General features: G+C 40.7%; 1 protein-coding gene across 2 annotated transcripts; it reads right to left on the bottom strand.

Moving 5' to 3' along the window:
* Positions 1–125: 125 nt before the first annotated feature.
* SEC61A2 (SEC61 translocon subunit alpha 2) lies at positions 126–21136 on the bottom strand. Of its 2 annotated transcripts, none has more exons than XM_074358107.1 (12): positions 20991–21136; positions 18880–18947; positions 17749–17814; positions 15372–15450; positions 11620–11751; positions 11390–11499; positions 7095–7248; positions 5957–6117; positions 5447–5644; positions 4023–4214; positions 3489–3565; positions 126–949 (listed from the first exon to the last, which is right to left on the bottom strand). In XM_074358107.1, the coding sequence occupies exons 1-12, from the start codon at positions 20995–20997 to the stop codon at positions 652–654; spliced, it is 1542 nt and encodes a 513-aa protein (XP_074214208.1). In that variant the 5' UTR covers positions 20998–21136; the 3' UTR covers positions 126–651. The 2 variants fall into 2 exon arrangements, with proteins under 2 accessions (XP_074214208.1, XP_074214209.1); XM_074358108.1 differs by having other exon boundaries at positions 807–1232.
* Positions 21137–22795: the final 1659 nt, after the last annotated feature.

Below are 22795 nucleotides of genomic sequence, written 5' to 3'. Positions count from 1 at the left end.
GTCACAAAACTGAGTACCCTTATGTTGGTCACTATCCCTCCGTATTTTTTCGGGTCAAACTAATACATCTGCAGTATGTATCTCAGGATGAATTTTGTGTGAATGCAGTGAACTCAGACAAATCATCTTAGAAACCATTTAATATCAGACTTTATTTTTCCAACCGAAAGTTTTATTAAATAAAATTTTACTGTCTACTGTTTACACTTATGTTGCTGCTGTCAAGTACGACAGCAGACACAGATTCTAGCACGAATTACTCGTCGTTCACCCCCATTGAACTACAGACATTGCTTGAGAATTAGATCTTTGCTTTAGGGATTAAAAAAAAAAAAAAACTGGAGCATAGGATCTTTTAAGAGTATTCTCAAGTGACGTGTTGGAATTCAAGGCATAGCCGATACAGCAAAACAGCACGGACGGTGCTGTCCCTGGGGAGGAGGGGGGACTGGAGGTCGGGAAATCAGAGGCGGTTATCTCTCATGACAGATGTGACGGAAAGCTCAATTCTGCCCACGTGGGCTACACGGCTGCTTTGAGGAAAGACAAATAGGAGGAAGGGAGGGTGGGAACGTGAACACTGTGCGTTAAAAAAGTATAAAAAGCAATTATATCTAAAATACAGATTAGATATAAATGTTCCAGAACTCATTAAATAAGCACAAAAATACTGGAAAGTGGCAATTTGAACTCTTTATTTTTAAGCAAGTCGGGGGAATACTGAGTGTTTTGAATGTTGTGTGCAAAACTGATCCACGTCACCATCTCACCGTCACAGCTGAACACGGCGAGGCGGGAACGCTGGTTTCCAGCATCACAGGCAACACTGCATGTACGTTTTGTAATGAATGATGTAAACTTCGGTTTTAAGGCAGCTGGTACTAACGCTGCACACAGGCTTAGCTCCGTGCCCATTTCAGAAATGGGACAGTTAACACTTGAAAACAAACTGTGAGAGAAAAGAAAGGGGACCAGCATTATCTGACAAAAACAACGTGTCAAAATATTTTCCCTTTCACACACACAAAAAGAAATACTGGAACATTTAGAAAAACAAAGCACCCATCCCACCAACTTCAGCCTGTTCCTTAACAAATATTTCAAAATACTGATAAATAATAGTGACTGCAAGCAGAATTCCAGTGCCAGAGCCGATGGCCCCGAGGAAGTCGGCCAACACAGACAGGGCGCCAATGCACAAGCCCCCGAACGCGGCCGCCGTGGGGATGTACCTGGAAGACAGAGTCCGGAGTCAGAGGAGGGGCAGGTGGGGGGTAGCTAAACTCCGCCAGCAGGGACAGTCTGCGGGACTGCTGGCTTGGACAGAGCACATACAGTTACATGTTGGTGAAAACTTGGTGATTAAGGGAGTGATTTGACTCCCTGATTGCAAGAAACCAGTTAACAGCCAAGAAAGGCAATACGTGATTTTCACGGCAGAAGAGGAGACTCCTCAACTGAGATTTAAGTGCTGGAATGTTTAATACTGTCTGTAAGTGGGTAACCTTTAGCTCCCTCTTGTAGATGGAGAGTAAATTTCAAAATGCTTTCTAGGTATCAAATTTGTGTGACAAGGTCTGGATGATCGTCCTCAACAGTAACTCAACCTTGGCCCATGTTAGACTCACCTGGAGAGCTGTCAAAAAATAAGGGAATTGTATTTAAAATACTCCAGAGTGAGGGAAAAACAAAGAGGGGTGGGGGACGGTAGATGCAACAATAATGGCAGAATGGTAACTGCTAAGGCTAGACACAGCTGGCCACAGAGGTTCATTGTACTACTCCCTGCAATCTAGTCTATGTTCTAAATAAAAGGTTTAAAACAACCATGCCTTCTCAACAAATGGTTCTGGAACACCTGGATACCCACACGGAAAGGAAGGAATCTGAACCCCATCTCACACCAAACGCAAAAATTACAGTGGATCACGGACCTAAGTGGAAGAGGATAAAACTTTGTGAGCTGGGTTTCTTAGATATACAAAATGAAAAGCAGCACAAAGCAACAGAAGAAGAAATAGGAAACTTGAACTTCATCAAAGTTAAAAACTTGTGCATCAAAGGACATCATCAAGAAAGAGAAAAGACAACCCACAGAACAGGACACTTTTTGCAAATCATGTGCCTAACAAGAGACGAATCCAAAATATCTTTTTAATTTTACAACTCAGTAACAAAGAGACCGCCCTATTAAAAATTTTAAATGAGCAAAAGAATTGAAGAGACATTTTCCCAAAGAACATATTCAAATGGGTAACACATGAAAAGATGCTCAACATCATTACTCATCAGGGAGAAGCAAATCAAAACCACAACGAGACACCAGTTCACACCCAGGAGGGGGCTCGCGCAGTGGTGGGGCGTGCCACGGCTTCCCACGCCGCTGGTGGACGGAGAACGGGCAGCTGCCCTGGGAAAGAGCCTGGCAGCTCCTCAGCACGTCCAACACAGAGTTACTACACAGCCCAGCAAGTCCTCTCCGAGAGAAATGAAAACTACATCCGACCACACAAAACCCGAACACGTACTTCACAACAGCATCATTCATACAGCCAAGAAGTGGAGACAACCAAATTCTAATCAAATGATGAATAAACAAAACATGATATAGCCAAACAGTGGAATACTAATCACAAATAGTGGATGAACCCTGAAAACATTATGCTAAGTCAAAGAAGATATTCACAGAAGATCACGTGTAACTCCATTTATATAAAATGTCCAGAATAGGCAAATCTAGACGATAAAAGGCCTGGGGCTGGGAGGTAGGAGGGCTGGGTAGGAAGGGGGAGTAACTGATGGGTACAAGGTTTCTTTCTGGTGATGAAATGTTTTTTAAATTATATTGTAGTGGGGGAAGTATATAGCTCAAGTGGTAGAAGTCCTGGGTTCAATCCCCAGTACTCCTTCCAAACAAAAATAAACCTAATTACCTCCCCCCCCCCAATAATACAAATGAATAAATAAATTCAAATAAATAAATAAATAAATATTATTGTAATGATTACATACTCAGAATATACTAAAAACCCCAAAAAGCCATTAAACCATATACTTCCAATGAGTAAATAAAATGATATGTGAATTATCTCTCAATAAAGCTACATGAAAAAACCGACGCCTGGGACCCACCCCAGACCAATACATCACAGTTCCTAGAGGTGGGATATCAGTATTTTTTGAAAGCTCCCAGGTAATTTTACGTGCAGCCAGCCAGCAATGAGAACCTCTTACCTACAGCATTTTAACCCTGGCCTGAGCAGCGAAGGGAACACAATTTCAATTAAAATAATAATTTATGTGTTAATTTTGATGTGGAGAACAATTCAGTTTTGTGTTAAATTTTCATTCTTTTGTATTAAGTAGAAGAAAAAATGCTTCAAATATGAATTTAAACAAATTATCACTTTGATAGTAAATGAAAGATAGGTTGAAAAACCAAGTACGTAACACACACACTCGTATCAAGGAGAGTCTGGCGGCCTTACCTATTAAGCTCATGAACCATAGAGGTGTCCCTGTGGCCCCTCATTACCATTTGCTGCTCTTTAAGCTGTTTAGCGACCTGCGAAGAGGAAAACAATTTTTGAAATCAGACGCTACTATTGCGCTGTTTACTATCAACCAGGCTGTGCGAAGTGCTTTCTGCACTCTGACAAGTGAAACACAAGATGCTGAAGCAGGTCCTGTCGTATAAAACTGCCTTCCCTGAGGCACAACCACATCACACATACCTTAACCCAGGGTTTCACAAGCTTTTTTTAATTGTCACCTCCCCAAAGAGGAATTAAACACAAACGAGTAAGACTCTGTTGGGTAGGGCTGAGCTTTGGAGGGTCACAAAGCACTGTAAAATCCAAGAATTTTTCACTTTCCAAGAACTAGTTTTTAACCCCTTGGGGGTGAAATCACCTCATTAAGAATGTATGAATTATAGTTTAAATTACTTGAGTGTATCAATTACCATTTGACACACAAAAATTATGAATCTTTTCTCATTTTCAAATAAAACGAATACTTACATCTTTGGCTGAGGAACCAGACACCTCTATCCACGTCTTAGAAAAGAACGCACACGACCCCAACATGAAGATGATGTAAACCACCACATGGACGGGGTCCTCGAATATGGCGCCCATGGACTCAGGGGGGGAAAGGTAGTAACAAAGGCCCCCCACTGGGTAGGAACGGGCAGGTCCTCCCCCACTGACATCCTACAGAACAAGAATAAAAAGGGCAAATGGTCACAGGGAATCAAATTCTGTTACGAGAACGGAAAAGCAGCACAGCTGACCCTTGAAGAACGCGGGGGTTGGGGCGCCGACCCTCCACGAGGTGGAAAATCCACAGGTACCTTACAGTCGTCCCTCTGTACGTAGTTCTCTGTATCCGTGGCTCTGCGTCGCAGGATTCAACCCACCGTGGATGGTGTGGTACTCAAGTATTTACTACTGAAAACAATCTGTGTCTAAATGGACCCGTGCAGCCCAGACCCATGTTGTTCAGGGTCAGCTGTGTTGTGGATAAAGGGAATCCCATTTCCTTCAACTCATATTCAAGAGTTACCGTCTTATCCTGTTAAACTTTCAATTAAAAAAAAATGGCCTTCAGTGAAAGCAGAAAGATATGTCGCTACAACTTAAAACACAACAGGTGGCATATTAAGATAAATGCATGGAAGGAGCACCGTATTTCAGGGATGACTGTAAAAACGAATACTCCTTGGAATACAAATTCTAGAATTACATATTCTACAAAGCAAAGGATCTTAGTCTTCTTTAATTCTACAGTTTTAAGGGGGGAAAAAGAAACTGCTCCTTGCTCAGGTGAAAAAATTTAAATCAATCAAAATGCAGTCCTACAGTAAGTCACACCTCGGTTGCAATGTGGCTGGACCGCTTCAGGGGAGGCCGTGATGAAGGGGATGTGAAAGAGGAAGTCGGGACGCACTGGATTCTACTTCTAACAACTCTGTTCTCTCTTCAATCTAGTAATTACATGCCTTTCTCCAGGTAATCGCAAATAGCTGACTGCCATTTGGGCCGTGGAAACCACGAGGCAGGCAGGAGAGGATGATTTCAGTATCCCATACGATCAGCAAATAGCTTCTTTGAGAAAAATGTTATTCTAGACAGCAGCGGAGTAAGATTACAAAACGGAATCACTTTCATAAGAGCAACTGCGTTTTTCACCTAGATGGTCACTCACGTGAGATGTGAACATGCTTCCTAGACAGTAAAATAATGAACAGTACTTGGCCAATCTTAGTCTCACAGCAGTTTTACAACCCTTCCACATAAACGATGAACTCTGCTACAGGTGAGTGAGTCTGAAAATGTTCTAGCTGCTGCTTCAATTACGGCTCATCTCTTCCCGTGAAGAACAGAAGCATGGAACGCAAATTACGATCAGTTTGAATACTTAGAATAAATAGCAAAATACTCACGGCCCACTGTCCTAGTAAATTTACTAAAAAGTTGCCACTAAACCGAACTGACAGCATCTGGGAGATGACGTAGAGGTTGGACACCAGGGCGGACTGCAGGATGATGGGGATGTTGGACGTGTAGAAGAGCTTGATGGGGTAGCTGCTGTACTGCCCTCGGTAGCGGGCCGACTTGATGGGCAAGTCGACACGGAATCCCTGACAGACAGAGGTTCAGAGGAAGTCAGAGGAACTGTACAATCAACACGGGTGAGACGCAAAACAGTTACCGGTAGGGAACATACACAGACAACGCTAACAAACTCTCCCTTCGGCAGACACACGAAAATAGAAATCCTTTTCTAGTTCATAACCACAAAGATTTTGCACCTTAGAGTCTAAACAATGGAATTATTTGCTTAACTAGATTTTGAAGCGCTGATTCGTTAGCTACTGACGTTTCAAATGGCATTCTCCTCTTTAAGAGCAAGCAAAAACCACACCCCACTTCAGTGAAGAAAGTATGCTTACCTGAAAATATATAACAACAGCAAACACAAAAACTGTAGCGATGAGGTTCATGAGATTGGGTAAATTCTGACGGTAGAAAGCCTCCCTTAAAGCCCGAACTTTGTCTGTCCTGGTGGCCAGTAAGTGGAAGAGCGCTATGACTGCCCCCTCAAACTCGGTACCTGGCAAAGCGAGACAGCAATCAGCTCTAGCCTCATGACCCAAAGCTGCTCCAAAGATCAAAACAAATAACCTTGAAGCTCCAGTACAAGGTAGAACATATGAGTCAAAATAATTCATCAATGTTTACAATACAGCCACATGAGGAGCTTCTGAAAGGTATTTTTCAGACCACTGAGGCAATGTATCGTTTTTCAGTATAAATCTGAAGTTTTCTCAAGAGACTATTCTAGATGAAAACAAAGTATAATAAACCAAAGCAAATATTTAGTTCATAACGATTTGCCTTGCTTTTACTTTAGGGAAGGGAAGAGAATATTGGGGGTGGAGTGGGGGGGAGATGGGGAGAGGCAGCAGCAAAGAGAATAAAGATGTCAGAACCAAAAGATCTGCGTTACTCTATCCAGCCTGCCTTTCAGTTTATTTTACCAAGTACATCAATAAACCATCACTGCTATTCTGGGACCAGGTTCGGCTTTAACCATTACAAATCCTGGATGGCATGTGAGAGAAGTGGAGATGGATAAAGGGAAAGACAAGGAAACATTTCAGAACTGAGGCGCCAGTACAAAGCCAAGGACAGCAGCAGAAGTACTAGTGCTCCCCGATGGGACAGTAACAGGGTTTTCATCGGAAAAATCTTAATCCACTACCTTTCTGTCCCCCCAGGAATGCTGAAATCAGTCAAAATCAATGACTTCTACAGCAATGGCTTAGGCAAATAAATTTTTTTAAATGTCTGCAACCACTGACATTTCAAATGAGCAGAGGGTAAAATTTAGATATTCCTCTTTCTGAAGTAGTATTTCATACTCCACCAATCTCTGCTTACTGGCTTTGGGACGACTGGCATCCGCTGTCGCCTGGGACAGCAAACCAGGACATATCCGGGCGCGCCCTGCTCCCCCCACCCCCGGATCGCGCAGCACCCCGCCCGCCGCGCTCAGCAGTTGCAGCCACTGTGCACCGTGCACTGTACCTCTGCCTGTGTTAATGGTAGTGGGACTAAAGGCCTTCCAGACAATGGTTTCACAGATGTTGGTGGCAATAAAGAGGGAAATCCCAGACCCCAAGCCGTAACCCTTCTGTAGCAGCTCATCTAACAGCAGCACAATCAAACCAGCAACAAACAACTGTGGGGAAAGAAAGGCAAGTAAGCGGAAGCAAGAACAAACTCAAGAAAGGGGAGGGGAATACCACTGGCTGTTTTCAAAGTTTGGGCACTTTCCACATTAAAACCTCACTGTGCAGCATCACTATGATGACTCCCTGCATCTTTTAACCTGACTTTCGTTTAGTCAGAAGCCAAGTGTGCGAATCAGAGGGCTGGCAATGTTGTTACATTATAAAGCAGACATTTTGACTTTTAAAGTGTATTTATACACCATCTAAAGAGCTTCTCTTAACAATGGTTAAGTAAGGCCTATTGAAAGGCACACTAAAACAAAAACGTTCAGTTGTAGCATTTATGACACCAAGAAACTGAAAGCATTCCAAGTAGCTTCAAGTAAGTGAAAGGCCAAATGAATTATGATAAAATAACAAGATTCAACTTCATAGGCCATTAAAGGAAGAGCATGTGAACTATGCTGATACTTTTAAGTTATACATAACATAAAACACATACAGAGTAAGGCGAAAACTAAAGCACAAACAAATACACAGATTATAACAATGTAAAAACGCATTCGACGCATATAGTGACAAAAATTGAATGTAAATTTGAAGATAATTAAGGGTTTACCAGGTTAAGCTCATAATGTTTTTTAAGAAATGAAAGCATACTAACTTTATGTGAAATTGAAAATTCTTAACTTTCCTTGTGGAGAACACATTTCATTAAGAGCATGCATCAATTAAACATAATCCACAGCCTTGCAAGGACCTCCCCGGTCACGTGACTCCTTCCCTGCACTTGCGTCACCTAATGAAGAGGGGAAGAAAATGTGCTTCTATGCCCCCAGCCTCAACTGTCCCACCTCGGAGACACCCTCCTACAGGAGCGAGGAGATGCCACGCCCACCCTCCCAGCTCCAAAGCTGCCCACCCTCATCGCTTACTCTATTCACCGGACACCCCAGCGTGGAGAGAGGAGTACAGCGCACCATTCGAAACCTGCTTACCTTACAGGGGTTTGGGTTTTTTTTCCCCTTAATTCATTTCAATGGCTGTACAGAGCCTAGCTTGTCTACTTACAGTCTTTCAGTTTGACTTTCAATGGACTGTAAAAAAGGTAAAATTCTCAAAACTTCTTTTTTTTTTTTTTAAACTGAAGTACAGTCAGTTACAATGTGTCAACTTCTGGGGTACAGCACAGTGTCCCAGTCATGCATAGACAGACATATAGTCACCTTCATTCTAAGTTTTCAAAACTTCTAAGAGAGCTCATGAACCCTTTACTGTTTGAAAACCAAGTTTACCACTTTGACAGGATAAAAGACAAGGTAGGACTTGACTACTGAGATTTTATTTTGACAATTATGTAACAAGTACACACTCCCAGTCATAAATATGGACACCCAGCCCTGTATGGTGCGTTGACAGCTATCCACAAACTACCGGCCACGCAAAAAGTGTGACCATGGGCTTCTGATTAAATGACCTGTCCAAGGTCACACAGGTAACTGTGAAACAATGGTAATTCTCCAAACCCCTGTTCACATCAATGTCCATCTGACTATAGAGTGATTCGTGTATATCCAGTGAAAATCAAACTCATGCTTTTCTAATTGGACAAAGGAATTATAGAGAAACCTAAATGAGAAATGGTTTTTATAATTAAATAAATAAGATAAAGGACCGTAAAAAAGCATGCATGTCTATAGAGGAATGAGAAATCAGGAACTGACAGCATCTCTTTGACTAGAACCCAGTGATTAAAAAAAAAAAAACTGAATACTAACTCTGCTTTTCTAGAATGTTCAATACATACACATCTCTAAAGGTATAAAAAATAATACTACATTTCAACCCTGCACATGCGTGCGAGCACACACACAGCACACACATGACCCAGTCTGACAAAACAATACTCACCTCTACTATGTGCCGTGCACACTGGCACTTTCTATTTGTTTTAAAAATTTTAATCAAGACCCACTATTCTGATTTCAAAACTCACTAGTGGGAAGACACTGACCATGTGCATGAAACAAGAATAATTAAGGTGAAAAGTCCCTTACATAACAGCATGCAAATAGTTTTCAAAATTTCTAGGTGAAAACATACTGATCCAATCATATGTCTGCTGTGTATCCACACACTGTCGAGGTTAGCAAGGCCTTAAAGAGGCGCAGCAGGTCACTACCCACCGGTGATCAAACGTGAAAGATCTCTCTGTAGTTAACAAAGAAGCAAGCACAAGACAAGTATCTGTGCACCGGAACTTACGCAGCCTAGCACATATCCACCCGACTTGTTACGTTCCTGGTACTTAACTATTCCTTCATTTCCAGTACTGCAAAAAAATACAGCTTAACTCCATTTTATAGCAATTCAAATGCGTAACTGACTTCACAAGAAGTCAACCAACTTGACTTGAACTAACCAACCCAGAAATCAATCAGCTGAGGTTCCTTAAGACTACAGACATACCTTACTAAAATTCTACAGAAATTTTACTGATGCGTAACATTCTAAGAGCTAGATGCCAATTCTGAATGTCTTTTAAAAATCTGGGTTATTCTAACCAAGAGTCATAAAGCAAATGCTATAAAGAAACAAAATAAGCCAACAACGGGTATATCAATTTCCTCACACGCCCACAAGCATGTGAAAAGAGCCAGAGCACTGAAAGACACCACAGCCAGCTTTCAGAGGGTCTGCTCTCCCCATCCACTGCAACTCTGCTTCCTGTTAGAAGGGTTATAAATTTGCCAGTCAAGTATTTTGTAAATGGAGAAGTAAGATAATGTCATTCCTTAAAGAAATGTAATGTATACCAAATGGGAACCCATTGGGACTCAGAAAACTACCTAATAAAATAGTCCCTCAAAAATCCCCCCCTAGTCAAAAGACAAAAATATTTCCATTTCATTAGAAAAGCCCTCTGTACTGATATGATGTCCAATAAATACTTCAACAATCCCATTCTCCTGGCTCTCAGTCACACTCACTCAATGATCTTCTTACTATGATTTGCTTCCTATGAAAAAAAGACAGTCAACCATGCCAGTCTGAAATGGTTGTTACTTCTCTTTCTATATATATATATACTAAAAAACTGGTATTTTAGTTTTATTTTGAACTATTTTCTGACCTTGATCCTTTTGATCATTAAAAAAAAATTTCCTAAATTAATCTTAATTTCGTATCGTGAACAAGAGGCATTTCCAAGATAACCAGGACTCTAGATGTTGTGTTTAACGTAAGCAAACTTCTTTTCAAAATCCAATAAATAACTGTTATATAACTCAAGTACAACCCGTTCTTGGGTAAATTCTCTAAGTGATTTTTAAAGGATTATACCTTAGAGAAATACCTTCCAAATTTTACATATTTTAAGATACTTAGTAGAGGGAAAATTATGTTGGCCTTTAAAAATTCCATTCCAAAGTACCCATTTAAAACTCCATAGACTCGATGTAGGTATGTTTATGTGGTATTTCACTGACTATAAAGTAGTAGTATTTGTAATGCCATTATTTTGTGTAGCACTAAGAAAGAAAAAAATACTGCCAATTAACTATGACACAGTAACTTATTACAAAGAACTTTTATTTTCTACTTATGAAAAAAGCTTAGAGTTAGACATAGATGTCTACCATCTAGCTTGCTCTTTCTGTGCCTTTATACACAATAACTTTTCATTTCAATAGCAAATTACAGCAGATTGTTGGAAGACATTTTAAACAGCAATTAAACTCACCGACACGTTATCTCAAGTATATGTATGTGTGTATGTGTCATATACCGACAATGTAACAGCTGTGACCCTGCTGACACACACCGCAATCGTGACTGTCACAACTGCCACCTGACCCCAACTGTAGGACACTAGCAGCTCTAACAAAACATCCTGATTTCAGAGAGACATCAAAATGTGAGGAACGTGCATCTTAGAATCAGTGGAATACAGCTGATCTGTAATCCTTTTATTTACACATCTACAAGGCTATTACAATAAATTTAAATTTTTTACAACAGTCAAAACACTATGAGTAAAATAATTCAGAAGTAAGAAAAGGAACATATCAATTGCCTAAAGAATTGTTACAAAAGAAAAGAGGATCACACTGTCTCCGGCCCGTGCATGTAAAATGCAGGCTTCCTCACCTGAATGATGATGAGCAGACAGATCCCGGCGCCCATTTCGGCAGGGTCCCCGTACATGCCCGTCATGACGTACACAATGGCTTGCCCAATGGTAATGATCATACCAAACACTGACAAAAATGGGGGAGGAAGGAGTACACGCTTACAATCAAAGACAAAAGGGACTAGAAGAATCTTAACCACGAAATTCTCAAATTTGGAAAAGGCTATTTAATTGTGTTAATGCTCACGTTTCTGGGCTCCATTGAATAGGGCTCTGTCTTTGGGTGTATCTCCAACTTCAATGATTTTGGCTCCGGCTAACAACTGCATAATCAAACCAGATGTTACAATTGGGGAGATCCCCAATTCCATTAAGGTTCCTGGAAAGGAAGGGGAAAGAAGTAAACAATCTTTACTATACCCAATGCAGATTAATTTAAAAGTGTCCCAGCCCTTAATCATGTCTACTGAAATACATGCTTAAATGTTAACAAGCAAATTTTCATCTGTTGAATATTAATTGCTAAAAAAAACCCTCTTATTTGTTAACACAACCTCACAATAAAGCAACAAATCAAAATTACTATAAAAACTATAAAAACTTAAATTCCTGTAAAATCTAAACTTAAACTGTTAAAAAAATCCTTTGAAAGAAATCGTCCAAGATTTCCATCCATATCACTGTATTTTTGAAATTTATACTAAATATTTTAACGCAAAATTTTAAAATTACATATAAGCCCAAAAATTAAATAAATAAAAAATTCTATTTAAGAATATTTGTCATTCCCCTAATATAAAATCTAAACTTATAAAGTCATCAAAATCAATATTGTAGAATATTTAGAGGTGTGAAAAATGTTAATGACACTGTAAATAGGAAAAAACATTCAAAAACAGTAATGTACAGTTTGATTTCATTTAATATTTAAGTGGAAAATCATTTCCTGTTATTTTAGTCTGGTTATCAAGATGTTTTTATTGTTATTTTTACCCAGTGAGATTATGGACAAAAAACTTTTTTTTGCCTTTCTATTTTCTAAGTTTTTCTTTACAAAAAACATGCACTATGCTTTTAATTAAAAAAATAAGAAAACCAAATACACCAAGTGTGTAAGACACTATGCAGAATGAAGTAATTCCACACAGCCAAGACCATGTGGTCATTCTGTCAGAGCACAACCTTTTTTTGGGAGAGGGGAGAGGTAGGGAGAGGGTGGTAATTATGTTTGTTTATTTTTAGAGGAGGTACTGGGGATTGAACCCAGGACCTCCTGCATGCTAAGCATGCGCTCTACCACTTGAGCTATACCCTCCCCACTCAGATTACAACCTTGAATCCTGGCTTTTATAAATGCTGAAAAGGTGCCCTTAATGTGAGAAGATTCTATCTTAAAAGGATTCTTCATGTCTTCTTAGATACTTCCTCAGTGGTAAAAGATAAAAACATGTTCTATTCTTAAAGCTAGTGGGCAGGTAGGTAGATTTCTTTTTACATCAAATCACCAAAATTTGTAACTATCAAATGGATCTAGTCTAAAAATTAATCCAATTAAGCTTTAATAAACATTTCACTTAGGAAACATGGCACTTCAACTCAGTAGGGAAAAGAAGGATAAATGGGCCTTGACAAATGACTGGCCATTTATAGAAGATTAAGCCTAGATTCCTTACCCCATGACTTACACCAAAATAAAGGCCGGATATTTAAAAACATTTAACCATAAAAGACAAAAAACAAAGGTACTAGAAGTACTAGACGTGAGTATGGTTCTAATCTTGAAAAAGATAAAGCCTTTCTAAACATGACAAGATATCTAAAAGCCACAAGGAAAAAGATGGACGATCTGACTAGATACAACTACGAACCCTCTGCGTGGCAAAGGACAGGTAAAAGAAAAATATTCAAACACAAGCGACAAAGAGCTCAGATCTCTAACAGGCAAAGAATTCCTACAAATGAATTTTAAAATGAACAAACAACAAAGGTGAAATAAGTCAGAGAAACACAAATCCTGTATGATATAACTTATATGTGGAACCTAAAAATACAACACACTAGTGAATATAACAAGAAAGAAGCAGACTTACAGATGTATAGAACAACAGAGGTTACCAGTAGGGAGCGGGGAGAGGGGCGATACAGAGATGGGGGTGTGGGAGGTACAAACTACTGGGTCCAAGACAGGCTCAAGGATGGATGGTACAACACGGAAAACAGAGGGGAAAAAAACACACAGAAATATAGAAAAATTTAAAAAGAGATAAATGATGTGGTCACTCCCAATAATGCTCTTTCTCAGGAAAATACTGAAGATATAGGAGAGGACCCCAGCCCCCAAATCTGTACTATGTGACTCTGAAACTTTAGCCAAAACATAAGAGGACGTTCAAGCTCACAGCACATAAGACAGCAGACGCCAGTGTGTGTCTGTCTGACTGACACAAAGACTCAAGGACAAATGTCATCCGCTGGTGGAAGAGAAACGGTCATTCTCACACACCAGAGCAGAGTGTGTAAGATAATACAAGGCTTCTGGGAGATAATTAAGCATTATCTATCAAAAATTTAAGTGTACATTCCTTGTCAACAGTTAAACTTATGTAAAAATGTACAGAAGTGTGATAGCGTTCATGATAGCATTGGTTATGATATAAAATTGGGGGAGAAAAATGCAATGTATGACAGAAGACGACCATGAAGGCCTGGAGTCATAGTTAGACTGCACTCCTTACTTTGTCCGCGAGCCCTCATGATCTGGCTCTTGGACTCACCTGCAGCATCACATCCTACCACATTTCCCCCTTCCCTCATTTTCTTCCAGCCACACTGTCTTCTCCCTTGTTCTTGGAACACATTAAGCAAACTCACACCTCAGGGCCTTTGCACTTGCTATCCCTAGAATGTTCCCCAGATCTTCACATGGCCTTCTCTCTCTGTCCTGCAGGTCTCTGCTCAAGTGCCCCTTACCTCTCTCAAGACACACTTCATGTAGACTCAGGTAGAATAATGATAACCTCATGACAACAAGGACATTGTCTTGACGACTGCTAATCTCAGTACTGAGACAAAGCTGAGCTCATAGTAAGAACTCAACAAATACCTGCTGAAGGAATGATTAAATAAATCATGGCATATCCATATAATGGGTATGTATATGGCCATCAATGAAATATCTCATCAAAGATATTAAATAATAAAGCAAGTAGCAAAATAGTTATAGTAGATCTTATTTTTTAGTTTAAAAAAAGTATATAAACTCATAGATGTGAATACACACGAGAGAAAAGGTCTGGATGGATATTTACCTGTCATTTTCCCTGGAGTTACCCCTGAGAAGTGAGACTTTCATTTTCAGCTTTGTATCAATCTGAAATGTCACTGTATTTTTTTTATAACGAACAAATATTACTTTCTCAATCTAAAAAAAAAAATCACTCAAAAAGCCCCTCCTGATCCAGCCCCTTCCTGTCTCTTAGCCTCACAGGGCAGCATCCCCTGCCCAAACACCCAGCCTGTGTCCTGCGGCCTCACGCTTTCACTTGGGTGTCTGTCTCTCTCCTATCGGTCCACAGGCTGAACTCCACCTCAAATGCTCTCCCAGCATCACCTCCTCCCTGACACTGCACATCAGGGTCTTTCAGTCCCATGACAAACCCAAGATTACGTGTCAGAGGGTCCACGAGATCTCCTGAGATTTTATGAAAAACCCACACGTAGGAGTGTGTACTACCTGCATTCTTCTAGGGAGAGAACGCATCACAAAGCTCTAGACAGTACTCTTCACTCCATTCTGTTGTGCCTTTACACTCTGTGCGTATTTCTATTATGACAGTAAATACACAGTTTTGTAATTACTTCCATGTTGGTCTCGTCTCTGAGGCAATGAGTTTCTTTTACCATATCCCCCCCATAGACATCAAAAAACAGTTGTTTCCACATTTCCACATCTATTTGACGTCAGTACTAGCACGGGGGAAAAAGAATAGCAGCACAGACCTCTGTTGGATGCAAGGATGACTCTCATCCAGTAGAAAGGATCTGCAGAATCTGATGACATGATTCCAAATAGTGGTATCTGTAAGATTACATAAAGTATTTTATAAAACTGTGTTATATACATGAAGTTTGTTGGGGGAGGGTATAGTTCAGTGGTAGAGTGCATTCTTAGCATGCACAAGGTTCTGGGTTCCATTAAAATAAACAAACAAACCAACTAACCTACCTAATCCACCCCCCAAAATTAAGTTTGAAACTGATTTATAATGAATCTACATACAAAACAGAAACAGACTAACAGACACAGATAACAAACTTATGGTTATCAAAGGTGAAAGGAAGAGGGCGATAAATTAAGAGAATGGGATTAACAGATACAAACCACTATACATATAATAGATAAGCAACAAGAATTTACTGTATAGCACAGGAAACTATATTCAATATCTTGTAATAACCTATAATGGAAAATAATTTGAAAAATATATATATATAACTGAATCACTTTGCTGTACACCTAAAACCAACATAGTATTATAAATGAACTATATTTCAAATAAAAAAAACAAAAACACCTCACCCATTAGAATGGCTAGTATTAAAACGCTCAGGAATGCCAAGAGTAAGCAAGGATGCAGAGCAACTGGAACTCCTATACCTGCTGACACGACCACTTGGGACAGAGTTCATTTCTCACAAAGTTGAACATATATTTACCATAAACCCCAGCAATTCTCCTAGGCATTCACTTAACAGAAACGAAAACAAATATCCACAGAAAGTCTTGTACAAGAATGTTCACAGCAACTTATTTTGTTATAGCCAAAATCTGGAAACAACCCATACGTCCACCAAGTGACAAGATGAACAAACTGATATGATCACACAGGATACTCCTGAGAATGAGAAGGAAATGAATTCCTGCCACAGGGACAACATGGATGAGTCTCAGAAAGCTGATGCAGAAGTCAGACACTAAGGAGTCATGCTGTAAGTCTGCATTTACGTGACAGTCTAGAAAAGACACATCAAATCACAGAAACAGAAAGCGTGTCAGTGGCTGCCTGGGACTGAGGTGCGGACTAAGAAAGATGAAAAGAAACATTCTGGAGTGACAGAAATGCTCTATATCTACTGAGGTAGTAGGTACATAGGTGTCTGGACATTTGTCAAAATTCTTCAAGGTGTGCACTTAAAAAAGTGAAAAAAAGGAAGAAAAAACACATAAAAAAGAAAAAAAGCAATGAATGAGTGCATTTTGCTGTACAAAAATTACACCTTGAAAAGGTTGAATTTTTTTTTAATAAAGGGGGGAATGTCCAAAATGCCAAAAGAAGATGGTAGGAATGTGGATGATTCTTTTTTCTACTTTCCTACTTCTTTAAAAGTTCATTCTCCCTGACCACCCAGAAGAATTTTCACCTAAGTAGATACTAAAATATTTTAATGATCAAATCATTTCACTTTTCAAAAAAATACATTTGGCTTTTCCTCAGCTCATAGACTTTATTTGTTCTATTGCTTCCTAATATAATTTTTTAAAACTTTCTTACATGTATATTGGTACTTTTCAAAATCCGCTAAAACTTTACCTAAATTATCTGATTCCTCCCAACAACCCTGTGAGATGGGCAAAGTCACGTTTTATCCTCATTTTATGAATTTAATCTCTGCAAAATTTTATTTTAAAAAATCATTGAACTTTATTAATGTATAAACACAGTATATCCCTGGGGTTCTAGAATTTGATTTTGGGGAATTTCTAAATAATACTTGTTATTTACAACATGATTAAAAGCAAACAAAATGAAAAAATATTTGTACTATACGTGTCAAAGGTTTAACACTTTTATATATAAAAACCTGTCATAAATCAATTTTTAAAAAGCTCAAGAAGAAAATGGGTAAGGATCATTAACAGAAAACTAAGGAAAAAAAGGAAATAACATTCAAACCCACCAGTAAACCGAAAGAAATATACAGCAGAAAAAGATAACCATTTTCACTATCAACTCAGATCAAGAAGAATGATGCTTAAAATAATTCGGTATATTTTTTAACATTTTTTATTGATTTATAATCATTTTACAATGTTGTGTCAAATTCCAGTGTAGAGCACAATTTTTCAGTTACACATGAACATATATACATTCATTGTCACACTTCTCTCTGTGAGCCACCATAAGATCTTGTATATATTTCCCTGTGCTATACAGTATAATCTTGTTTATCTATTCTACATTTTGAAATCCCAGTCTATCCCCTCCCACCCCCCCAGTATACTTATTATTTTAACTAAAATAAGTTTCTTGAATTATAACCAACCAAGAACTTAGAACAACAGTATAGACATTTATATAATATTATGGTTACGTACCTGACAACATACTAGGAAAATGAAGAGAGTTATAGCAGTCCACAGTACCTTCTCTCTAAACTGGATCTGTGCAACAAAACACAAAGAATGATCACTCAAAACCAAGAAATAGCAAATACAAAGCAAAAATCCGTATTAAAGCTTAACCAACATTCCACATCATGACATGCTCCTATTACTTACTCTTAAAATACTCTCAACCTAGTTAGTAGCAGCTAAAGCAAACAGCTGAACTTCTCAAACATAACTTTCTTTACTTTTCCAAGAATTAGGTAATGTAAATACAGGCAGGCCTCAATGCATTTTACCATTTAACTGAAACTGAAAAGGATGAAAAGACAGATCCAAAATGCACACATTTCAGTTAACACCGTATCGTACAAAGCTAGGCCTGCCTGTAATACAGATATTTCACAGAATATGAAAAGCAAGAGTTTCTTGGGATGCCTTACATGTAATTGGAACAAGTATTTTTATAACCTCAAAGCAATAAAAAAAAAAGAAATATAGTTCTAAAGGAAACAGTAATTTTAACAAAAGTTTTGCTCCTCTCTATGTCCCTATTCTGGTTAGTTTTGTGAGAAATTGCAAGTACAGTAGAAGAGGAATGTCTGGGAACTGGCCAGTTTGGGATTAACAATATTTCTGGAACTTAAATGCCTCAGCTCCAAAAGCTTACAATGATGGAGAGACAATCTGATGTGGTCACAATATATTCTGAATGCACTGCTGTGATTTTTCTTTGCACTGAATGAATCAAGACATGGGAGATACATACTTGCACAGCCGCAATCCATTTATGTAAAACAACCCAGCAGACCGGGTCATTCCGAGCGCGGTCGATCACAAGAGGAGAATTCTGTATTTTACCCAACACACAGGCCAAAGAAACCCTTGGTTTGGAAATGTTACAACTTACAGAACAGTCATTTTTGAAACCAGGAGACAGTCCATCTAGATTTAAAAGGTCTATACTAGTTTCATTCACGTTGTTCCTCTTGAAAGGAGGAGGAACAGGTAGTGTTTCTCCAAACACAACCAGAAAAAGGTTGAGGAAAATAAATTATTGTAGCTAGTTTCACAGAGTTAGTCATTTAGCTACCCTCTAGATTACCAAAACAGTCTACTTACTTTCCTTTCGGGTTTCTGAATTTCTGGTAGAACAGCACAGAAAGGTTTGATAACTTCTAGAAATTTGACTGTTGAAAAGAAAAAAAGAATAAATGCCCCTATTACAAAGTTTTTAAAGTTTTCTGTATCCCTTTACAGAATCAAATATAAATGTTCTCTTTTAATGGCAATCCATCCCATCCCCACCCACAAAATGAATTAATCATGATGCTCTCCATTCCAAATATAGAAGGGAAGAGAAATAATTCAAGCGACAAATGAATCCAAAGGTTCAAGGGCTGGTCAGTAGAAGCAAGTAACAAGTAAGCACGCCTTTAACCACGACTTTGCTTCTTCACGCCTGAATCCCAGCCCCCTTGTACACACAGAAGAGTGATCCTTTAGTGAGCATCATGACAGCAGAAAGAGCAAACACAAGCTACTACGTTACCCAAAGACAATGCAAGAACACAGAACACATCAGAGGAGGAAAGAGGAAAGCACAACAGGAAGGGGCAGAAACTGCAGAACTGACCATTTGGGACTGAAAGATACTGACATGCGTCAGTGAGAAAGAGCACGAAGTCTTCTATAAATAGGTTTTTAAAGTACTGTATACAATCCCTACTTCATTTCATTAAGTCACCGAATTCACTGCTTCGTCGCTCTTCCACATAAGGATCTTCAAAGTACTTGTGTTATTTACAATAATCAGTCCAAAGAATGACCATTACATTTCATGAGGAAAGAACTGTTTTCCCAGACAACTCATAATATCTCAAAGTAAGATAAACCAAGGTTCTTTAAGGATAGACACTCTTGTATGGCATGGCTTAAGTCCAGTCCTGCCAAAGAACTGGAGGATGAAGATGATAATCTCTCAGCCTTTGCCAGCGTTTGTAATGTGCAGAAAAACAAGAAGACACAGCTAGCTATTAGTTATGATCGTCTTCCCTTACCAACATTGGATTCTGTATACTAACATCATGAAATTGTTTTAAAACAAACTTGGGTAATTACACGGAGGCAGTTAGCCAAAAGCCGACTATGCTCTCTTTTTATGAAACCTCTCAAAGTGACGGCAGCCACTGATGTGTGACAGGAGAATTCGGGAAATCTCAGGGGCAGATGTCTGTTACCCTAGCATCATTTCAGACTATTTGGAAAGCAGATCTGAATTCTAAAAGTGTTCATCTCTAATGCAAAACAAATGTCAATCACATCAGGAAACTTCCTAGAATCCTTCACTTCTTTTCCTTCCCACCTCAAGCCACCCTCCCAGATTTCTTGGCTTGTGATCATGTGTTGGAGTACTCGTGTTCAAGCAATGCTCCAGTCTGCCACTTGTCCATTCTGTTGCAGAATTTAACTCTTTATACTGCAAATTCAAGGCCAAGGGTCTCTTCTGCTTCCTTTCTGTTAATTGGCCAATGGGTGCAGTTTGGGTTTGCGGTAAACCATTCGCCCAGCAATCACCTGAACAGCTCTGTAAGTGTATTTGTGAAGAGATGCGGTGCTGAGGATTTGGGAGGGGGCCCTCCAAAGATCCCCATTATACAAGGCCTGGTCCCTAAGGCTTATACAACGTGACACACGTTGAGTTTTCAGTAAACACGACAGAATGGCTGAAATGAAAATTCTAAGGAAAACGCTATGCCACCGATTGCCTCCTTTCCTCCCCTAAAATACACGCCATGCATCACTTTTTGAAAAACGAAACAAGTCAAGGAGCTTCATTCATCACAACTAACATGCCAAGGAAGGCTGAGTTGGGAATAAAAATATGAGTTTCCTAAGCTCCTGAAAAATTAAAAGTGGTCCAGGTTTCGCCCGGTTCCTTGACTCCCCGCCCCCAAAGCCTGTGGCCTCCTGCAGTGTCCTCCGCTCCCAGTCACCCCTCGAGCGCAGACCCCGAGCCTCCGGGTCCCAGCCCCGCAGCCGGCCCGGGCGAGGCCTTCGCGTGGCTGGAGGAGCCTTGGCGGAGGCCCTCGGCAGAGGCCCCCGGCCCGCGCCCTCCGCAGCGGCCCCGTGCGGCCCGCACCTCCCCGACCCGGCGAGGGCGGGGGGCAACCCCGAGCGGGCGCCTGCCCCACCGTGCGCGGCCCGTCGGCGTCCGCGCCGCCGCTACTCACTGCCCATGGCGGCGGCTGGGGCGGCCCGGCGGGGCCCAGCGGACTCGGCACGGCCTTCGCTCGGGTCCCGCGGCTCGGGCCTCAGCACCCGCTCGCGACGCGCTCCGGCCAGCCCGGCGCAGGCTCCGCCCAGGACCACGTGACACACGCTCGGCCCCGCCCCTTGACGAGGCCCCGGCTGTTGGCCGCCGGCGCAGCTGACGTCCGCTGCGTTGCCATGGCCACCGTCGGTGCTCAGGTGGGCGTGCTCCCGTGCGTCCCCGGGGCTGGGAGCCTTTGAGGCCAGGCGGCTGGTGCCCTCCCCCTGTGAGCACGTCTCCGAGCTCAGTGACCAGCAAAGGCCTTCTCCTCGACCGCTATGTCCGCCCAGGGCCGCCGGGCGCCCCGCAGGACCGGTCAAGACCTGGCCAAAGCGGCCACCCCAAGTCTGTGGCGGGGTGTTCGGTCCCCAGGACTGGGGCTGAGACGCCCCCAGAGCCGGCGTGACCCAAACAGCCTATTTATTTTGCTTCGATCTTACTGGAACCACTTGAAAATTTTCAAAAAGTTGTGACGCTGGTTTATAGTTAATAGCTTACGAACTTTTCTCTGTCAACTTCCTACATGCCTTCTTTAGCTTCTCTGAAATACAGAGATCAGGATTTTGTCCCTCTGAGCTAGTCTCTTTTGCCCCCTCTTGGACAGCGTAGTATAAGGGAAAGTGTATGGTCCTAGGAATCTGCTGGCCCTACATTTTAATCCCTCCTACTACTTAATGGCTTTGGGCAATTAATCTTTAGGAGCTGCATCAGTAAATTAAGGATAATAATAGCCACCTCCCACAGGTGTGAAAACTAAATGAACAAACTATTGGCACATAGAAGGCCTTCAAATTTATTTTCCTTACTCAAATTCTAAGTCTGCAATCGAACTTCTGCTCTAACATCTGCTGAAACAAGCTATTTCAAAGGTCACTTAATGACTTATAGTCACCAAATCCAATGATCTGTTCTAAGGCTTAGATCTGTGTCCAAGAAGGAAGCAAAATACTTGGGTGTGCACACACACACACAGTCTCTCCTAGTCACACTCTAGCCAGGCTCCTCTGAGCCTTTTCTCCACTAGGTTTTAACCTTGGCCCATAAAGAGCTGAATAAACACTAAATAGTTCCTAACAGGCCCACCCCTAGGGTGACTCTAGCCCCATTTAGGCACCTGCCTGGGAAAGCTCAAGGTTGCCTAAAGAATTTACTGTTTGTTCCAGTCAATACTTGAAGATAACGCTCTCCGGCTCCCAGGCTCTGTGGAGGGATAGGAGCCTAACTTCCGCTGGCATCAGTTAACACACCTGAATGTGTTCACATGGACCAAACTCTCCTGCTTTTTGTAATTTTTCACTTCACTGACTCCACTGAGCCCACTCACCACTCTCTTCCCATTCTCTCACTCTCCTGGTAAAACGCCAGTCACCTCTGTACAAGTCAAAGTTGAGTTCAGTTCATGCTGGATTCTTTCCCCCACTGCAGTGCATAGTTTATGACTGATTAAAATCTCCCCTTACCACTTTAATTAATGTTCAGGTTTGTTTAGCTTTAACAAAAACACCCTTATATAAATACACATACATATATACATATACATACACACATGCACGCACACACAGACGGCAGTTTAGGTTGGGCTTTCATGGGTCTCTACTCCACCAGGGGTCAGTTGGAAGAAACCCAAGGCTGGGGACTTGAATTATCAGAAGGCGCTCTCACTCTCAAGTCTGGCATTCGATGTTGGCTGTCAGCTAAGACCTTAGCAGAAGCTGTCAGCTCAGA

This window comes from Camelus bactrianus, chromosome 35 (assembly GCF_048773025.1).
Source record: "Camelus bactrianus isolate YW-2024 breed Bactrian camel chromosome 35, ASM4877302v1, whole genome shotgun sequence".
NCBI lineage: Eukaryota > Metazoa > Chordata > Mammalia > Artiodactyla > Camelidae > Camelus > Camelus bactrianus.
Note: the sequence above shows the minus strand (reverse complement) of the source record. Positions and strands in the feature narration are given on the sequence as shown.

What these genes read in the sequence shown, in the direction of transcription:
- SEC61A2 (XM_074358107.1), bottom strand. An exon ending in TTCAGAAACCCGAAAGGAAA is followed by an intron (nt 17,815 to 18,879) that starts GTAAGTAGACTG and finishes TTTGTTGCACAG; the next exon opens with ATCCAGTTTAGAGAGAAGGT. An exon ending in ATTCAATGGAGCCCAGAAAC is followed by an intron (nt 11,500 to 11,619) that starts GTGAGCATTAAC and finishes CATTTTTGTCAG; the next exon opens with TGTTTGGTATGATCATTACC.